General features: G+C 36.0%; 4 protein-coding genes and 1 long non-coding RNA gene across 5 annotated transcripts; 3 read left to right on the top strand and 2 right to left on the bottom strand.

Annotated features, from left to right (window-relative positions):
• Window positions 1–1,131: 1,131 nt before the first annotated feature.
• On the bottom strand, window positions 1,132–6,504 carry LOC131777978 (hydroxysteroid dehydrogenase-like protein 2). The gene is made up of 9 exons (XM_059094349.2): window positions 6,356–6,504; window positions 6,089–6,252; window positions 5,551–5,719; window positions 5,057–5,101; window positions 4,428–4,531; window positions 3,570–3,671; window positions 3,155–3,352; window positions 2,542–2,787; window positions 1,132–1,748 (listed from the first exon to the last, which is right to left on the bottom strand). The coding sequence occupies exons 1-9, from the start codon at window positions 6,367–6,369 to the stop codon at window positions 1,549–1,551; spliced, it is 1,242 nt and encodes a 413-aa protein (XP_058950332.2). The 5' UTR covers window positions 6,370–6,504; the 3' UTR covers window positions 1,132–1,548.
• On the top strand, window positions 6,446–7,958 carry LOC136277097 (uncharacterized). The gene is made up of 2 exons (XR_010715784.1): window positions 6,446–6,534; window positions 7,817–7,958. It is a non-coding gene; the product is annotated as an uncharacterized lncRNA (long non-coding RNA).
• On the bottom strand, window positions 6,943–11,396 carry LOC131777977 (hydroxysteroid dehydrogenase-like protein 2). The gene is made up of 9 exons (XM_059094348.2): window positions 11,370–11,396; window positions 11,082–11,245; window positions 10,616–10,784; window positions 10,359–10,403; window positions 10,129–10,232; window positions 9,408–9,509; window positions 9,054–9,251; window positions 8,478–8,720; window positions 6,943–7,992 (listed from the first exon to the last, which is right to left on the bottom strand). The coding sequence occupies exons 1-9, from the start codon at window positions 11,384–11,386 to the stop codon at window positions 7,790–7,792; spliced, it is 1,245 nt and encodes a 414-aa protein (XP_058950331.2). The 5' UTR covers window positions 11,387–11,396; the 3' UTR covers window positions 6,943–7,789.
• On the top strand, window positions 11,240–13,998 carry LOC131777979 (centromere protein P). Its single transcript, XM_059094350.2, has 2 exons — window positions 11,240–11,977; window positions 12,552–13,998. Exons 1-2 carry the CDS (start codon window positions 11,479–11,481, stop codon window positions 13,043–13,045), a joined length of 993 nt encoding a protein of 330 aa, XP_058950333.1. The 5' UTR covers window positions 11,240–11,478; the 3' UTR covers window positions 13,046–13,998.
• Window positions 13,999–15,551: 1,553 nt separating this feature from the next.
• Window positions 15,552–17,159, top strand: LOC131778068 (histamine H2 receptor-like). The gene is made up of 2 exons (XM_059094459.2): window positions 15,552–15,692; window positions 16,114–17,159. The coding sequence occupies exons 1-2, from the start codon at window positions 15,675–15,677 to the stop codon at window positions 17,137–17,139; spliced, it is 1,044 nt and encodes a 347-aa protein (XP_058950442.1). The 5' UTR covers window positions 15,552–15,674; the 3' UTR covers window positions 17,140–17,159.
• Window positions 17,160–17,211: the final 52 nt, after the last annotated feature.

Genomic DNA, 17,211 nt, shown 5'->3' on the forward strand with positions numbered 1-17,211 from the left:
ACACTTTACTTGAGAGGGGACATCAAACAAACTGTCCAGGGTTAAGTCCCAACCACTTACATCACAAACCCGACGGTGGACACGATTCATTCAACAGCTTCCTTCAGAGAAGACTTGACTTACTCTATTTACCAGGACCGCTTCTGATTGCCGGATGGAACCCATTCACTCAGCCTTACCAATTAGAATTGACATTGCTAAATTTAATGACAGGCTTTTAATATGGCAGGGAATTTACCACCAGGGATAGGGCAACTATCGTTTGAAAATAATAAAGGGGGAGGGGGGAGGGTGAGGAGAGGGTAGAAATCATATTTTATTTTCACTCAGAATTCTATGTACGTGTGTAAAACTGCTCTAGTTTTAGCACCAAGTTATCCTTAAAGGTTACAAGCGAAGATTCCGTAAATGCAGCTCTGTCCTTCTGTTTGGTAGAGGTCAATTATTTAAAAGTACTTTGTGGTATTTGCTTGTCTGATGTGTTAATTATGTAGCCCTCGTATGTGAAAATTGTTCAGCCCACTTTCAAATAACTCCTTAAGGGAGTCGATCTCCGACGATCATTTTTTCTCATTTGCATATGATAGTTTCCCCCGCATTTGCCTGCAACGACACATGTTTGAGGCCAGAATTCACACTCTGCGTGTGCTTTTGAAACAATTTGACTTTTAGTCGATTTTAAAAGTTGAATAGAACCTAGAGAGTGTGAATAAAACAATTTCTTAATCTCCATGACTTTATTTTCTTATTGCAAATTAATCCATCTAACATCCGTGAATTTGAGTCACTCGAGCTAAGCATGATGCAGTTGAAAAGAATACTAAGTTCAGAAATAAGATAATAATGACCATGTATCCGATCCAACAATCACTCCAGCCGCCATCACAAATATTTAAACATCGACCTTCCCACAGAATCAGTTTGGGCTCGATTTCCGCCGTTTTTTCCCCTTAAGTCCAGTCTTCGATCTCCATTTTCCAAAAAAGTAGCGTGAAATCGAGCCTCATTATAAAAGCTTCCTAGCTGTTTCTTTATTTTGTATGTTTTGTTTTGTCTTCACTCATCACTCGGTAAAACGTCGTGGTATCTTGACCAAAAAATGATGTCGGTAGAGAACAGTTCGCGTATCACTTTATTTTTTACAAATTTTATTTTCCCTGGTGTTTGGAGTCTCTAGGGGATAGCTAGAAAATATTACTGGTCAAATGGAAGGCATTCCTTTTTCCTTTTAAAAAGAGTATTTCTTCAAACTCTACAGCTAGTTTACGGAACAATCTTTGTGGTAATCACTTGGTTCAAATTCCTCTTCGAGTGAAACGAGCTCTTAAATAAAGTCTAGATTAGAAATGAATACAAACAAAAGACTAAAAGAACAACTATGTTGCAGGAAGTGTCAGAATTATTTGTAACAATAAAACCATCGAATGACCTAATTGTGTCCGAACCTGAATCTCATAGAAAATGTATATCTTTTCTCGAATCGCTTACGCTCGTTACATCAGTAATCACTTTATGTTACTCAAGTCATTCAATCAACTGCGTTTCTTGTTAGAGCTTGGATTTCATCGCTCCCATCATCTTTTCAAATTTCATTGCCATCATCATGTCTCCCTTAATTTTCAGTTTTCCTCCCATGAACGCCTGAGTTGGATTCATCTGACCCTTAAACATCTTAACAAAATCGTCCGAGCCTAGGGTCATTGTACAGTTTGCTTTACCTCCTGGATAAGATCCTTTACCAGCAGATCCTGTGGATAAATGATAAAAGTAGCATTTGTATAGGTAATCACATGAGGCCAAGTACTATTAAGGATTAATTGCACGAGAGTTTTCAAAATTTTCCAAAATTTTGAAAACTCAAGTGCAATTAATCCTTAATAGTACGAGGTCTCATGGGATTACTTGTTTATCAATAAAGGGCAAAATTTATGCGAAGGAAAATCAAAATTTCAAGATAACGAACGGTTGCTATGCAACGGATTAGCCAATCATTAACAGGTAATCATGCCCTCTCTTGATTACTAAAAATGCCCTCGATTAAGAAAAAAATGCCCTCTCTCTCAACCAATCAGCGCTCAGTAATTTTGCCCTTTATTGATAAACCTCGTAACCAGGGTCTCTCTTTCAATCCCTCGCTTGCTCCGGTGAGAGATCCTGGAGACGAGGTTAACGATGTCTGAACCTTGCCGTGGAATAAGCAAGATAACAAATAAAGGAACAGTAAAGAACAGTATTGATCTTTCCATAAATACATTAAGATTACCGAGGAAAATAATGGGACCCTTAAAAAAAAGGGCAAAAAAAGTAAGAACAAGAGTTAGAGAGGATTTCATGTTTTTTTCGAATTAAAACAAAATCAAGCGCGTCGAAAAGAACGTAGAATTCTGACATGAATACGGAAGAAATTTGCTTCACTTCCGCAAACTAGGGGCGTTGAATGTTTTCTCCGAGAAAAATAGCGTTTTCTGAAGAGCAGCATGATTAAACAAATATGGGAGAAGACCTATATGGCGTGACGTTCTTTTCTTCAGGGTTGTTTACCTGCATCATTTTGGAGATCAATATACCACACTCCTTCGTCTTTTCCTGTTAAATGAAACTCGAACACTCCCCTCACTTCATTAACAAGTTGCTTGTTACATAAGCTCTTTATGATATCGAAAATTCCATCCACTCCTTCCGCACTATTTCCTTGTGGAACAGTATCTGCAGTCTTCTGAGCCTCCATAATTTTTTTAGCATCCGAACCATCAACGTCCAAGAAGAAGTCCGGTAACAGTTTGCCTCCTGTAAATGTGATGAAAGGAGGGTAATAGTCACACAAGCAAGACTTGGGTGTATTGCGTGACACGATATAAAAAGAAATCGTCTACCTATGAACCTCAACTCGCATGACGATTTCAAAACGACCTTACGGCCGATTTTTTCCCTATCTTTTAGCTTATGGCTGCCTTACTCTATCTTTGTCTTCCCTTCAAATCAAATAAATGGGTTACTTTCCACTATTGTATTAAGAACACAAAGCATCAAACCAATTAGTCAGTAAACATGGTTCAGGAAAATTCTTCAAAGTAAACATCCCTCCTTTCTTTACGTTTATCTTTCCCACTACCAAACCTAAATCCAGTAACCCTGTCCTCTCAACTACTAATACCTGGCACACAGGCATAAGGTTCAAAATCTGTGACTCCCACTTCTATGAGTACATCTTCATCAACAAGAAACTCTCCAGTCCTGGCTCGACTATCCCTTGTTAGGACAACATAGGCAGCATCAGCCATGATCTGATCAGTGCGACAGGAAGCAAGAGCTTCTTTACCACCCAGCATCTCCATAGCAGCTGTAGCTATAGCTAATGAATCAAGGGAATACTTCTTTAAGCAGAAGAACATACAGTATAACAAAAAATAAATTCTGAAATAAAAATACAACTTTCAGAAAGCAATGAAATGAGTGTTATGTTTTGTTACACTGTAGTTACTGTATGTCATGATGGCTCTGAAAGCCTCTCTTGAGAAATATTTTTTAATGAAAAATTGATCAAGTAAGGTTTGTAGTTTTGTGTTTACCTGTTTTAGGCCACAGTGCATTAACTGAAATCCCATCATCCTTGAATTCTTGTGCCATGCCCAGGACACACATGGACATGCCATATTTAGCCATTGTATAAGCTTAGAACAAAACAGATAGCAGCTAAGGAATCAAAATGAAAAATCGCCAAATTCCACAAGCACTAAATATATCAATTTAATCTAAACAAATAAAATTATTACAGGTCTAAATTTTTTTTCCTGATTTTTTTCAGGCCTTATTTTCACTACTGCTCAAGTAATGTTTATTACTGCAAAGATCAGTTTCATATTCACAAAATTATTTATGTCCAATGAAAAATTAATTCCTTATGGTAGAGTTCAGCCCAAAAGGTACATGTTAAAAGGTTAGTTACAATTATTGGCACATATCTTGTTAAAAGATAAAGCACCTGGTAAATTGCTTGTACTTTTTAGCAGTATGTTATTACTTGTTACTTGCTGTTTTATTTTGTTCAACCAACACCAACCATCAGATTACTAAAGACTGCATCAGTCAAGACATTTGTCTCCACCTGTATTACAAAGTGTCTGTTCTCATGACACTTGTCGTGAGTGTAAGATGGAAGTTTTTCTAGGTCTGAGTTTACAATGAGTACCCACAGAAGAGGGGTAACCACCAAGATTTCAAACCACAGTTTGTTAACTCTGGTTCAAATTCCTTTTTGAATGAAGGTATAAGAAACAAGTCAGATCTGACCACAGTGATCATCATCTGGATGGTGTTCCAAAATATAATTAGGCAAGAAAGTCTCTCTAATTCAATTTATTACAAAGTTGGTGTGCTGTGTAAAAGTGTAAGCAGCATTGACAGTGGGAGATAAATTGTGAACTAACCTACATGACCTTTGAACCAATGAGGATTCATGTTCAGAGGGGGACTGATGTTTAAGATGTGTGAATTCTTTCCAATCTTTAGATATGGTAGACAGGCTTGAGAGCTGTCAACACATTCCAAATGATAAAAAATTAAAGGTATAATCGGATAATAATAACAAGTATTGGAACATATTTACAAGGTGTCTAAGCTCTAAGAAAATAAAATAACCCATGACATTGGAAATAACTGTTCTAATTCAAAACTTGTAGATATATGTATCAATATCTCTATGTATATAAAAAAAAGCAGATAAGTTCAAAGGTAAAGACACACTGGTAAATTTCAAAAAAAGAAATAAAGGAATGTAATTACCACATTTATTCATGATATATGACATTAAATATTGAATGAAGTTTTACTTCAGAACCTTTCATGACTTAATAGAATTTGGAAATGCTCAGAGGTTGAATCAAAAATATTAAAAATTGAAATGAATTTTTCTTCTATTCGAATTTCTGAACAAAGAAATTTTAAATTTGAGTCAACTTTAAAAAAATTTAACCAATAAATTGTAAAATATACAAAAATAGATGGAAGTATGTTCAATAACCATGAAAGTTGAGATATGCTAACTGGAGAGACTCACCACAGATATGTCCCCCGTGCATTAATGCTGTTCATAAGGTCATACCTGTAGATAGGTGTGATAAACATTTCATAAAAATAAATATTTTCCCTCCAAATGATTTAAAGATTGATTTTCATAATAATACTTCTTTGTTACCAAAAAATTTTACTAAGAGTAGAGGTAGTATTATTCATTCCTTGGGTTTGGAAATTGGAACCACTCATGACAGACTCTAAAAAGTTTAAACACAAAAACTTGGCTCTTACTTGGTGTATGACACAATAGAATTCCATCACAACTGGGAACAAGAAAACAATGAAAACAATAGTGTGATTTAAACTGTGTCTTCTACACCAAGTAAGAGCCAAAAAGTTCAACACCTTAAAAAACCATAGTCTACAGCGGCAAAGGGCGTAAGATGGCCATGAGCTGACCATAAAATCCATTTATTTTATAAAGCAGTAATATCTTTCATGCTCCAATGCTTTTTTAAAAATAAAAGATGCTCTCACTTTTTCATTGGTGTTTCCAAAGTCCCTGTCAAGCTTATTGCACTAGCATTGTTAACAAGTATGTCAATCCCACCAAATGTCTTTACAGCCTCTTGTACTGCACTATTGACCGCATTTTCATCACGAATATCCACTACACAGGGAAGGCACTTTCCTCCTGCCTCTTCGACTGTAATTAAATACATCAACACAATAACTGTTACACCAGTTGGCTTGGGTCGTTGCCCAGTGGAGGAGGAGAGGGGATGGGGGGGGGAGGAGAGGGGATGGGGGGGGCTTAGGGTGTTGTTAACAATTCAGTTGTTGCTTGATTTGAAGATCCAAACTTAAAGATAATTTTACCTTTCGAAGCTTAAAGAGGAGAAACTACAATCAAAAAAGGTAAAACCTGAGCCAAGCCGTTCACAAATTACTACCAGGGGCTGCATGTAGTGTGGCAAATATGCCTGCATCCTCACTTCTGTGCGTTTCAAACAATGCCTTCGAGGCACGCGAACCCCCATGTGTAAATGAACAAGGCAAATATATTTGACTTTACCTTCTTTTGCTGCAGTGTATATCGTTCCAGGCAGTTTTGGATGAGGTTCGGTAGTTTTAGCGGCGATTACAATGTTTGCTCCATCTTTGGCCGCTTTCAGCGCAATGGCTTTTCCAATTCCACGGCTGGCACCGGTAATAAATATAGTTTTACCGGCTAGCTTCCTAAAGGGAAATCGATTTTAAAGATACTTTGGTTATAAAACAGAAACTTTAGCTGATTTTCCTAAAGAGTTGGAAGAAAGACTGAAAATAGACAAAACTCTACCCTGTGTTCAACATTTTTCTGCTGAATACAACACCACGAGAGGAGTCCACAATACTGTTGGTCAGCGCGTAAGTGAAAGTAAAGATAGGGGTTGATTCTCATGTAAGAACAGAGCGATCGATCACCATTGATATCCATTGTAATAGTGAAGGATGATGTTCAGGGTGTTACTAGGGGAAGTGAGTTATCTTAAGTATGGATTGACAAACTGAAAAACAGAGAGGACAGAACTATTCATTGTTGGCTCTATAAACACATGAGCAACTCTGAACTGTGGTTGTTTCATCATCTTTCCAGTCACAAACTCAGACTCCCTGGCGATGATTAATCTGTCAATCAAAAAGTCACGAGTTAAAAACAAACTTTTTCCAAAAATAACTCAAGACTTGTGTCGGTGACGTAATCAATCAATCGGACATTGAATTATCAGGAACAAGTCAGAAATTTCAATACTAGAAACAATGTTATCTGTTTTCTGTTGAAATGCATTTAAAAACCCGGATATCCATAGGAAAGGGGAAGGATGTTTTCTCTGCCACATTTTAGGTCACTCCTAGCTTTCCAAGAAAATATCAAAATACTGAATATCTACACAATTTATGTCTGTTTATTTGATCAAGTATTGAAGGTAATACCACAGGACAATATTACAAATACTGACAAAAGCAACATGACATCTGGTAAAAAGAACTCTGAATATGTACACTTTGATCCAAACAATGGAAGAATGAATGAGTAACACAAACAACAGCAATGTAACTGTGTCATAACCATTACATTTTTACCTACATATCTACTTTACTGTAGACAAAATTACCCAGTATCTTTAGATGTACTTGATTAAAATGTATTTACTTTGTTCAGGATTTCAAATATACAGTTTGGGGTAACCTTAGATGAAAACACCCTGTACCCTTATATGAAACTTTTAGATAAAGATTTCTGCCAGAAACTTTGGTGATTGGTAATGTGACAATTCCTTCCTTACTTACTTTCCTCTGTGAATATATAGGAAACTAATACGTGTGAACTATGGTTTAATGAAGAAATGAATGAAAGCAATCTTTGCAGTAATAAATACTACTTAAGTGGTGGTGAAAATAGGGCATGAAAAAAATTCAAGGCCTGTGCAGGTCGTAGTTCATTCAATAGTGTTCATCACTGCAAAGATTGCTTTCATTCATTACTTTCCTCTCTCCTTAATGCAGCTTATTAACTATGAGTTACTCCTCAAGAAAATATTTAAATATGTTCCTCTTCATCTTTAGAAAAAAGTCCTTAATTCTATAAACACAATTTAACAGTAATGATGATACCAATACTAACACCAAATAATAATAATAATAGTGGTGATGATAACAATCAATATAATTCCTATTATTGTCATTATTTTTACTTTGAACAAGACTAAATTCTTCTCAAAAAGAGTAATGTTCATAATTTGGATTTCATCTTTTGTAGGAGCTGATTCTCAAGTTTCATAAATTTATGCATGCTTCCTGTAAGCTGGAGTTTTCCTCCCAAATACGCTTGTGCTGGATTAAGTTCGCCAGTGAACAACTTCACAAAATCCTCTGAGTCTAACATTACTGTACTGTTCACCTCATCTCCTGAAAAAGAACCTCTTCCAACCTCACCTATTAATGGAAAACAAAGAATAAGTGAATAAGAATTAGACTGGAAGAGCAAATTTTTGCTTTTGTTTCTGCTTCCTATAAAACTCAAGGAAATAGATTAAAAAAGGAGTCAGCTTTTGTCCAGATCTTGTTGAACCATCAACTCTCAGTTGTCACAACTTGTCTGCCTTGTAGGTGACAGGTAATCGCCTGTTCTAAGGTTTTGTCATTTTGCATCATTTGGTGGTCAGAGAATAAACCCATGAGTTACTCTTGTTTGATCATTTAACTAAAGTATCCTTCATTACACCCTAGTTTTTTTTTTACATCTGTTTGAGAATTTTCTTGTTTGTTTGTAAATGTCTCACTCATTCATTTCTTTACTTCCTTTTGTTGGTTTATCACTTCATTCATTTTCAAAACTGTTTTTTTTCGGAAGCAATTTTTTTGTCACCTGCCCAGTCCCTTCTTTCATTAAACACAATGGAGTAAATTCAAGTGTTTACCTGTACTGCTCTTAAGATCAAGATACCACACTCCAGCTTCCTTTCCTGTTAAATGAAACTCAAAGACTGCATTCACTTTCTGAACAAGCTTTTCATCCAAAAAATTTTTAACAGCATCAAAAATGTCTACTACCCCTCTCACTTTACTCCTGTGAGAGGAAGTTTCCCTGGTATCCTTGGAGGAGTTTCTTTGCAGTGTGGGGGAATAACCATCAATAAAACTGTCTGGCACTGGTGCACCAGCTGTAAAGAGAGTAAGGAATGTTATTGACCAATACTTTTCATAGAATCAACCAATGATGTCATCTGAACAGGATGAAAGTCCATTGTAGCACACTCCACCCACCCCTTCTCTTTGACAGGTTTCTGACTGTATGCTGATCCCTTTCTATGGTCCTGAGTGGAGAGAGGCTTGCAAAGAGTTCTGACCCAAAAACACAACACAATGACCCTGAGACTATGACAAAGACCGGTTTATCTGTCATTCAGAGAGCTCACCATGAGGATATGGCTTCTCAAGATATAAACTGCACACAAGAGGGAGGTTAAGATTTTAACAGAAATTCATGAGGTTACCTGGAATATAAGAATACTGTTCAAAGTCAGTGATTCCTGCCTCCTTAAGAACATCTTCATCATAAAGAAACTCTCCTGTCCTTGTTTTACTGTCTCTTGTCAACATGATATATGCAGCATCAGCAAAAAACTTGTCTATTCGACAGTAGGCTAAGCCTTGTTTCCCTGCAGTAACCATGACAGCAACAGTGGCAATACCTGTTTAATGGAGTAACCTTTAATTTGTTTGGTAGTAATACTCAGGTGGACTGACTTACAGCTGTAAGCTAAATATTTTCTTTTGAGGGTACATTTTAATGTGTGCACTTTAACATTTCAGACAAGGAACTGAACAGTAAAATCAGATAATCAAACCTTTTTTAGGCCACAGTGCATTTACTGCAATCCCATCATCCTTGAATTCTTGAGACATCCCAAGGACACATAATGACATTCCATACTTAGATAATGAATATGCTATAAAAAATCATTCATGGAGTATCATAACTACAACAAAGATAAATTCAGCAAGAATTTTACAATACAAATAGTAGCCTTAAAATAATTGTGAATAAGTAATGGTAGATAAAGAAACAAATCATAAAAGAAATATCCATTGTTTGGATAACAAGCCTTCCATCTCATGAGACCAGCCATCAGATTACCTAAGATAACATCAAACAACAGTTGTTGCTGTTCCCACCTGCAACACAAAATGCTGTTCTCCAGACACTTGTGTTAGGTGTGGTGTGGAAGTTTTTTGGGTCTGATGTTAGGATGGGTTATCCACAGGAGAGAGTTATCACCAAGATTTCAAAGATTTCAAACCGGGCAATGGATTGAAACCTCTGGTTTAAATTCCTTCTTAAATGAAGGTGGTTAATAATTATGTTAGAGCTGACACAGTTTGAACCATATGGCTGAAGATGATACAGTTCAGTTGAATGGTGCAGCTTGCTACCAAAAACAAACAAACCAACAAAAATGCTGTCTACTTTTTTAGTCAAACCCAATATTTTTGGAGAAGCAAGAAAGACCTTCAAGCTTAAATATGTCAGCAAAATAAATTAGAAAACACACAATTGCAAATTCTTACCAACATGTTCTTTGAACCAGGCATGTCTGATATTTAAAGGTGGTGTCACGTTTAAAATGTGAGGATTCTCTGCATTCTTTAAATATGAAATGCATGCTTTAGAACTAACAAAATAAATGCAACAACATTTTTAGAGTTTTTTTCAGCAAAACGTTTTGGCCTTGATGTACATCAAAAGTCAGTGACAAGAAAACTGATTTAAATTAAGTGTTTAACTTGTCAACACTTACCACAAGAATGTCCCTCTTACATTGACATTATTCATCAGATCATATCTATAGAGAGTTGGTTACATAGGATTGGTCACAAGTGGAAAAAAACTAAGAAAAAACTTTCAAAATGGTAGTTAACGAGTGTTCATTCAATAAAAATAGACTACATTCAGAGTATCATTAACATGAACTTAAATCTCCAAAAGCTATTTCTCGTAAACCAAAATTTAAGAAAATTTGCGATGGAAATACTTGTAAATTGAACAAGGCCTCACTTTTTCATTGGTGTTTCCAAAGTCCCTGTCAAGCTTATTGCACTAGCATTGTTAACAAGTATGTCAATACCACCAAATGTCTTTACAGCCTCTTGTACTGCACTGTTAACGGCGTTTTCATCACGAATATCTACTGCACAGGGAAGGCACTTTCCTCCTGTCTCTTCAACTGCAGCAAGAAATAATGTTTGGATAACATACCAATATCATGAAAACTTTTTTAAGGGTTTATCAAAGATGATCTTAGAAATCAGCACTGAAATAATGTCACCACGGCTACAGTTCGAGGAAGTAATGCGTATTTTATTGAGTACATACAAAATCAAGGCGCCAGACATCTGCAAAATTATGATCGTGACATCTGTTTGTATCACACCACTTGAAGTCACGCATTTCATTAATTCTGTCACGATTGTCTCAGATAAAAATGACACTCTTGCAGCAACAACGAAAACAAAAGGATCACCTTCTTTTGCTGCAGTGTATATCGTTCCAGGTAGTTTCGGATGAGGTTCGGTGGTTTTAGCGGCGATAACAATGTTTGCTCCATCTTGAGCTGCCTTCAGCGCAAGGGCTTTTCCAATGCCACGGCTCGCGCCGGTGATAAATAATGTTTTACCAGCTAATTTTCTGCCAAATGTAGGATGAAGACAGTACAGATATCATAATGAACAGAAAAAAAAAATCCAAACAGGAAATCGTCCGATCTAACGAAGGCAGATTAGCAAGTTTTTTTACGTGGAGCAAAACTTACCCAGTATTCTTCAACATCTTTCCCAGTATTGAGCCTTCGAAGGATACAACCTGCGGTTGGCTTTAGAAAAGAAGCCTCGTTTCACTTTGTCATTTGGCGCCATAATTTCATGATGGCGTTTGAACATGAATGGAATCAACGCAAGAGGAGGAAATGTGTTGCTAATAACGATCTTTCGAATAAGAAATACAAGAAAAAGGCAGAATTAAGAGAACTTACTCTTCAAGATATTTCTAGTCTCAGTGATGAGATTCACCATCTAGAGGAGGAAATATTTAAAAGAGATTCTTTATGTGCAGATACCTACACACTGGAATCTCTGGCAATGATCGAAGCAAAACTCTTGAATGCTGACTTGCCTTCTTCATCCAAAGAAAATAACACTGACGGAAAAGAAAAAGAAATTGATGTAATAAACGAGAGGCTTCGTTCTTTGGAAAAGTTGACAGGTTTAATATTTATTGAAAATAGCACCGAGATGCTTTCAAAGACAGAAGCCACAATGGTTTTACTTCGGAGAATGTTAGGAACTTGTCTTAGAATTCCCTTTGCAGTGGAATTCGAAGTTAAAGAAGAGGAAAATGTGAATAGTCTGCTGAGCTCAAAAGGTAAAATTGAGTCAATCGTGCATGTTGTGGTTAAATTTTACCTTACAATCGGTTCTATTTTCTTTGTGTTCAAAAATGTAAAATAACAGTTTGAGACAAAGGGAATATTCCACGTAGGAAAAATTAAACCAAAATTATTTGTCCGTCGTAGGCAGTATTCTTGGAAGACATCATAAACCTTAACTTGATGAGGACACTGCAAGATAATAGTTTGAACCCTGAGCAGTATAATTTGTTGTGGTTCAAAGTCTTTTTGGTGTCTAATTTTTTAAACCAGTTTGATTTTTATTTTCATCTGTTTCCCTTTTTAATAATTGTCCAAAAGATAAAGGAACATTAAAATCAAACTGACTTGAATAGTAAATGGCTGAGAAAAGCTTTTGACCATACTTATAGGCAATGACTGTACAATTGATGTTGGTCCTGAAAAGGAAGAACTCAGTCAAAATTGAGGTTCTTTGATAAATATTCTCAAATTATTTGTCCTCACTGTATAAATTTAGGATTAATACAAATTTGATTGTCTTTGCTCCATACTATAGTTGTAATTTTAGTATCTTTTTTTAATCCAAAGATGCTGAGTGTATGGAAGACAGGGTTGTTGAATTAACCAGACTCCAAGTTAGTGTCACAGATCATCTAGCAGAACAGGAACTTGCTCAATTTCTTGAAAAAGTGCAAGAGGACAAGTCTTTGCAGCCATTTTTTTTTGGACTTATTCAGTATGCTGAAGGGCATAGCAATAGGCAAAGGACATTTGGTCATTTTAAAATGAAGTACCCTGAAATTGTCCACTTGACAAATACATCCACTGCAAGTCAGTTTATGAAATTGTACAACAGGAACAAACCTGGACTTGTTTTTACAATATGCTGGAGACTTGTTATTGGTGAATCTGGACATGTCACATCAGATATTCAGATCCATGCCTCAGCACCAATGAAACACACTGACCAAAGGGACAAATATTCTTTGCTTAGAAGTGTTCCAAAACAGTTTCACAAAGTGATGCCTATTATTGGAATAGAACAGGCCATCGAACTTGTGGTTGGATTGGTGTGTGGATAGCGATAATTTATTAGTTGTATATTATACTGAATTTCTCTGAGTTTGTTCTTTTAGAGAGCTGAGAAAGTCTTTTCATCTTATAACTGTATTTCTATCTCGTAAAATAGGTTGTCACATAGAAAAATTCCAGCAGCTTCAAATATCCAGCATCAGTTATATGGAGACTAATTCCTAAGAACATAGAGGCATTGTAGCTAATGTTTGGGGTCATTGGTAAAGGTTCTATCTGTAATAATCTCTTTTTGAGATACAGTTGAACATCTCCTAGCACACAATTTTGGATGACAGACTCCTGTTGGTAGAAACTTAGTTCTGGCCTATATAACTCTTGCATCTTACTGGTGCAAAACCTCCAGGGGATAGAGAGGGCTGCTTTCTGGAGGTTTGGTGGTAGTGAACTTGCCCACATAGACTCAGGCTCTTTGTTGTAAAAATGGCAACAAAAACCAGCAAACAAAAGTAACTTTTAACAAGCGAACATTTACTTTGAACAATAATTCAACAATTTGAGAGGGGAAAATAAACAGATCAATTAATTTTTACACTTTAAAGAAGCTAACTCTGAATTACTGAACAAAGTGTAGAAGGTTACAGTCTGATAATTATTTGGAGAATAATGTATGTTTTTTTAGAAATGAATTATTCCTGGTGTTATTATTTAATGCATACATTGTATCTGGTTGGTTTTTTACCACAAAGGAGAGTACAGAATTTGCCATGGCAATAATTTTATTAGTGGTATCAATCTTTCTAATTAAATTCTCAGACTTATTAATTAATAGAACCTGCGGTAGAGATGAATCATACTTTTAACATCATGTCTGTATTTAAATATATATTATTCTCTGTGTAGATATCTTGAAGCAGTGAAACCCAGACATTAGTAATTTGCATCACTTGTCTCACATCATGGAGCACATTTAATATATTAATTTGAAATATCTGATTCACTGTTTAATTGTATTGCCCTAAAAAACCTAGTGGAATTGTTGGTAAGAAAGGTGTTCTGTATTTCTTCACTTGTTTAATGTTCATCCATTCTACAAACAACACACCCCACCCCACCCCTGTCCCCAACCCCCTGAATTCAGATGTCAGTAATTCACTATTCCAACAGAGGATGCTTGATTTCTCCATTTCCCAGATTGCCAGTGTAACTTAAGATTCAGTCCTTTATTAACACATCAAAATATTTGGATGAATGCAGAAATATAGTGCATTGATTTTTTTAGGAGATCCCTTCCAGTGCAAGAGGTTTTTTGTGCTGTGAGCAGTACCTTCCTCTACCCTGAGGCTATACGTTCTGCTCTCACTTATCCGTTGGATAGCGATTTATCCGTTGGAAAGCGTTATCCGCCCTTTATACAACTGGGTCCAAATGTGTAGAAAATTAAGTATGGTTCAGTTACTTATATTTTGGTGACACTAAGCGAAGTGATGATCGTCGATTATTTTGGCTACGTGCCTCATCCTTTTGATCTCGAATTTCCCCAAGCGTTCAAACTCGTCTGACTTTAGTAGGTTTAAAGCCAAAATATGACATTTTAATCGACTGAGCCATTTTGGGATGTGAATCATACTGACATTATAGTCACAAGAGTTTGTAAGAACTCACTGTAGTTGTGATAAGCTTGGTATTGGTCCTTGATAGAACTGAAATTAACAAATAAATTCCATGTTGCCCAGTGTCTGTTCAGTAATTGATCACAAGTACAGCAAAGTGCGTCACTGATCTTCTTACCCTATTTTGGTCTCATCTGTGTTCGATTAATGTACAGACACGCGGCAACACGGAATCTTTTTTTCATTATTTCATGACAAACCGAAATACTCCGTTCAACATATATATTAGAATAAGACTCACACGAATGAATTAGAAGAGTTTAAATCGAACTACTAGAGATGGAAAGAAAAGAGAAGCAAAAAGGGTAATAAATATTCTTTTTCAAGCTCAAATAAAGAATCTCAATAAAGATCTGTTTATCTTGTTTAAACCTTGATTGTGAAGTACTCTTAAAATTAGAGCATTTTGAAAACATTTCTCTCTCTAAAAGGTTAGGTTGAGATCTTTAAAAAAATTGAGCATTAAATTTACATTTAAATTATTAATTTTCATTGTTGAAATCCTTTTTTCGTGACTTTCGTAATAATATTTATTGCCAGCTGGTTCGTATGCATGTTTTGTTTTATTTCTTTCATCTCTCCTACAAAGCGGAGACAATAACCAGCAAAAATGAATTTCTCGAATTAATTGCTTATTTTTGGTCAAAATGCTGAAGTCATTCAAATTCAAATTCCAACTGAGTTTATTTAAACTAAAAAATAAACTGAGTTGTTATTGACTTTCAGCCCACCACTTATATTCTTTACCAAGAAGATAAACAGTGGGTCGACGGGAATAAATATTCCGTAACTTCTTATCTCAGTAGTAAATACGGAAACTTATAAGTGAAAAACATCTGCAGGCGCCAGCGTCTCCCATAGCATTTATTTTCTACCAAATGTTCTTTTGTGTGGTCAGTCTCTTAAAGGTTTCCCTATTTGATTCATCAGGGCGGAGTGCCGTAGACTGCAAGAGAAAATATAATTTTTCTAATAACATTTATTCAGTGCCGAACAACTGTTTTAAATGGAAGGAAACAACAAGGTAAGGATGTGAATTTGCTCTCAGTCCGCCTTTCTCAGTTGATAGCAATATTTTCTCACATGTTCCATCTTCTATTTCAATTTTTCATTTTTTGTCACCGCTGTTTTTTTCAAAAATCTTTTTTCGAGCCTCTTCTATTTTATTTAAAAACCATGAAGACGCTAAGTCCAATATCTGTAGATCACAAGAGCAAACAATGAACCTTTTGTTTGTTTTACTTTGTCAAACCGTTGTAACTGTTGAACCGTTGGATCGAACTTTTGTTCTCTTCTGCATCGACTTTTGACTCCGCTTTCTCTCCTAGGAGGTTTTTTTTAGGGGTTACAATTACGGAGATGTAATTTTGAGGCTAAGAAATAATAATCGCATGTAGTTATTTCTCTCAATTTTAAGATTTCCTCTTTGTTGATTTTCTTGCTAGTGTCAGACAAACAGCCTTTGTGGAAGTCAAGTAAACCAAACATCCGGGAGCTTGAACAATACTGTGTCTAACACATCTTCTACTCATATTTATGATTTGTCGCAGATACATATTTCTGTGTTTATATTTTTGGCATTCGTCGGGCTGCTGATTGTCCTCGCTAACTCCACGGTAATCGTCCTCTATGAAAGAAAGACGTTTTTGAAAACCAAAACAAACCTTTGTCTGGTCTGTTTGGCTGTTTCAGACATGCTCGCTGGCTCAGTTGCCGTTCCCATGGTGATATCGTGCAATATGATGGTTGAGTCGGTAACAAAGATGAAGATATGTACCGCTATGGACTTATCGTCCAGGTTTATATCCATCTCTACCGTATTGCATCTGCTTTTGGTGACTATCGAGAGATATTGTATGATAATTCACGCCATTCATTATCCGTACATTATCACAAAGTTTCGGCTGGTCACTGTTCTTGTATTCCTTTGGTTTTTCTCGCTGGGAGCCTCGCTCATTCAAATTTCATGGATTCCTTTGGATTTCAGCCCAAGCAATGATTTTGTTAAAAAATTAGACACTAAATATTCTTTATCTGTGTTTTTTGGAATAGTTGTGCCAAGTTTGCTGATAATGGGTGTGGCTCTAACCTGCATTTTCTTAGTTTTGCGGCGTCAACTGATTTCTATTAAGGCAGTGAACAGTTACAAAACTAGAGCTTACCGTAGAAAAGCGATCCCTCTGGAGGGCAAAGCAGTCATTATATTTGGGATAATGATTTTAACTTTCATAATTTGTTGGTTTCCATATTTTCTTCACGGCTTGATGCAAGATTTGAAACTTGACGTTCTTCCTCTGCCTCACTGGGTACAAGTTTTACTTATGTTTTTTCGATTTGGTTCATCAGTGGTGAATCCGATTATTTATACTTTCTTTAAAGAAGATTTCAAAAGAGCTTTAAAGAGGTCTACAGGCTTTGCTAGCTCACGCCGCCGAAGTAATTTGACAACATTTGATTTCACACCAGTTTGATGTCCTGAGGAACTTTGTGTTGAATCATTGCGTATATATTCAGTTGAGGATGTTCATGAATCGTGAAAGTAC

Source organism: Pocillopora verrucosa, chromosome 12 (assembly GCF_036669915.1).
Source record: "Pocillopora verrucosa isolate sample1 chromosome 12, ASM3666991v2, whole genome shotgun sequence".
Lineage (NCBI taxonomy): Eukaryota > Metazoa > Cnidaria > Anthozoa > Scleractinia > Pocilloporidae > Pocillopora > Pocillopora verrucosa.

Coding starts and splice junctions, on each gene's coding strand:
- LOC131777977 (XM_059094348.2), bottom strand. Junction 9,510..10,128: donor CTGGTTCAAAGAACATGTTG/GTAAGAATTTGC, acceptor GATTTTTTATAG/CATATTCATTATCTAAGTAT. Junction 8,721..9,053: donor ACAGTATTCTTATATTCCAG/GTAACCTCATGA, acceptor CTCTCTTTACAG/CTGGTGCACCAGTGCCAGAC.
- LOC131777979 (XM_059094350.2), top strand. CDS start 11,479: ATGATGGCGTTTGAACATGAATGGAATCAACGCAAGAGGAGGAAATGT. Junction 11,978..12,551: donor TAGTCTGCTGAGCTCAAAAG/GTAAAATTGAGT, acceptor TTTAATCCAAAG/ATGCTGAGTGTATGGAAGAC.
- LOC131777978 (XM_059094349.2), bottom strand. Junction 4,532..5,056: donor GCACGGGGGACATATCTGTG/GTGAGTCTCTCC, acceptor ATGTGTTGACAG/CTCTCAAGCCTGTCTACCAT. Junction 2,788..3,154: donor ACCTTATGCCTGTGTGCCAG/GTATTAGTAGTT, acceptor TCACATTTACAG/GAGGCAAACTGTTACCGGAC.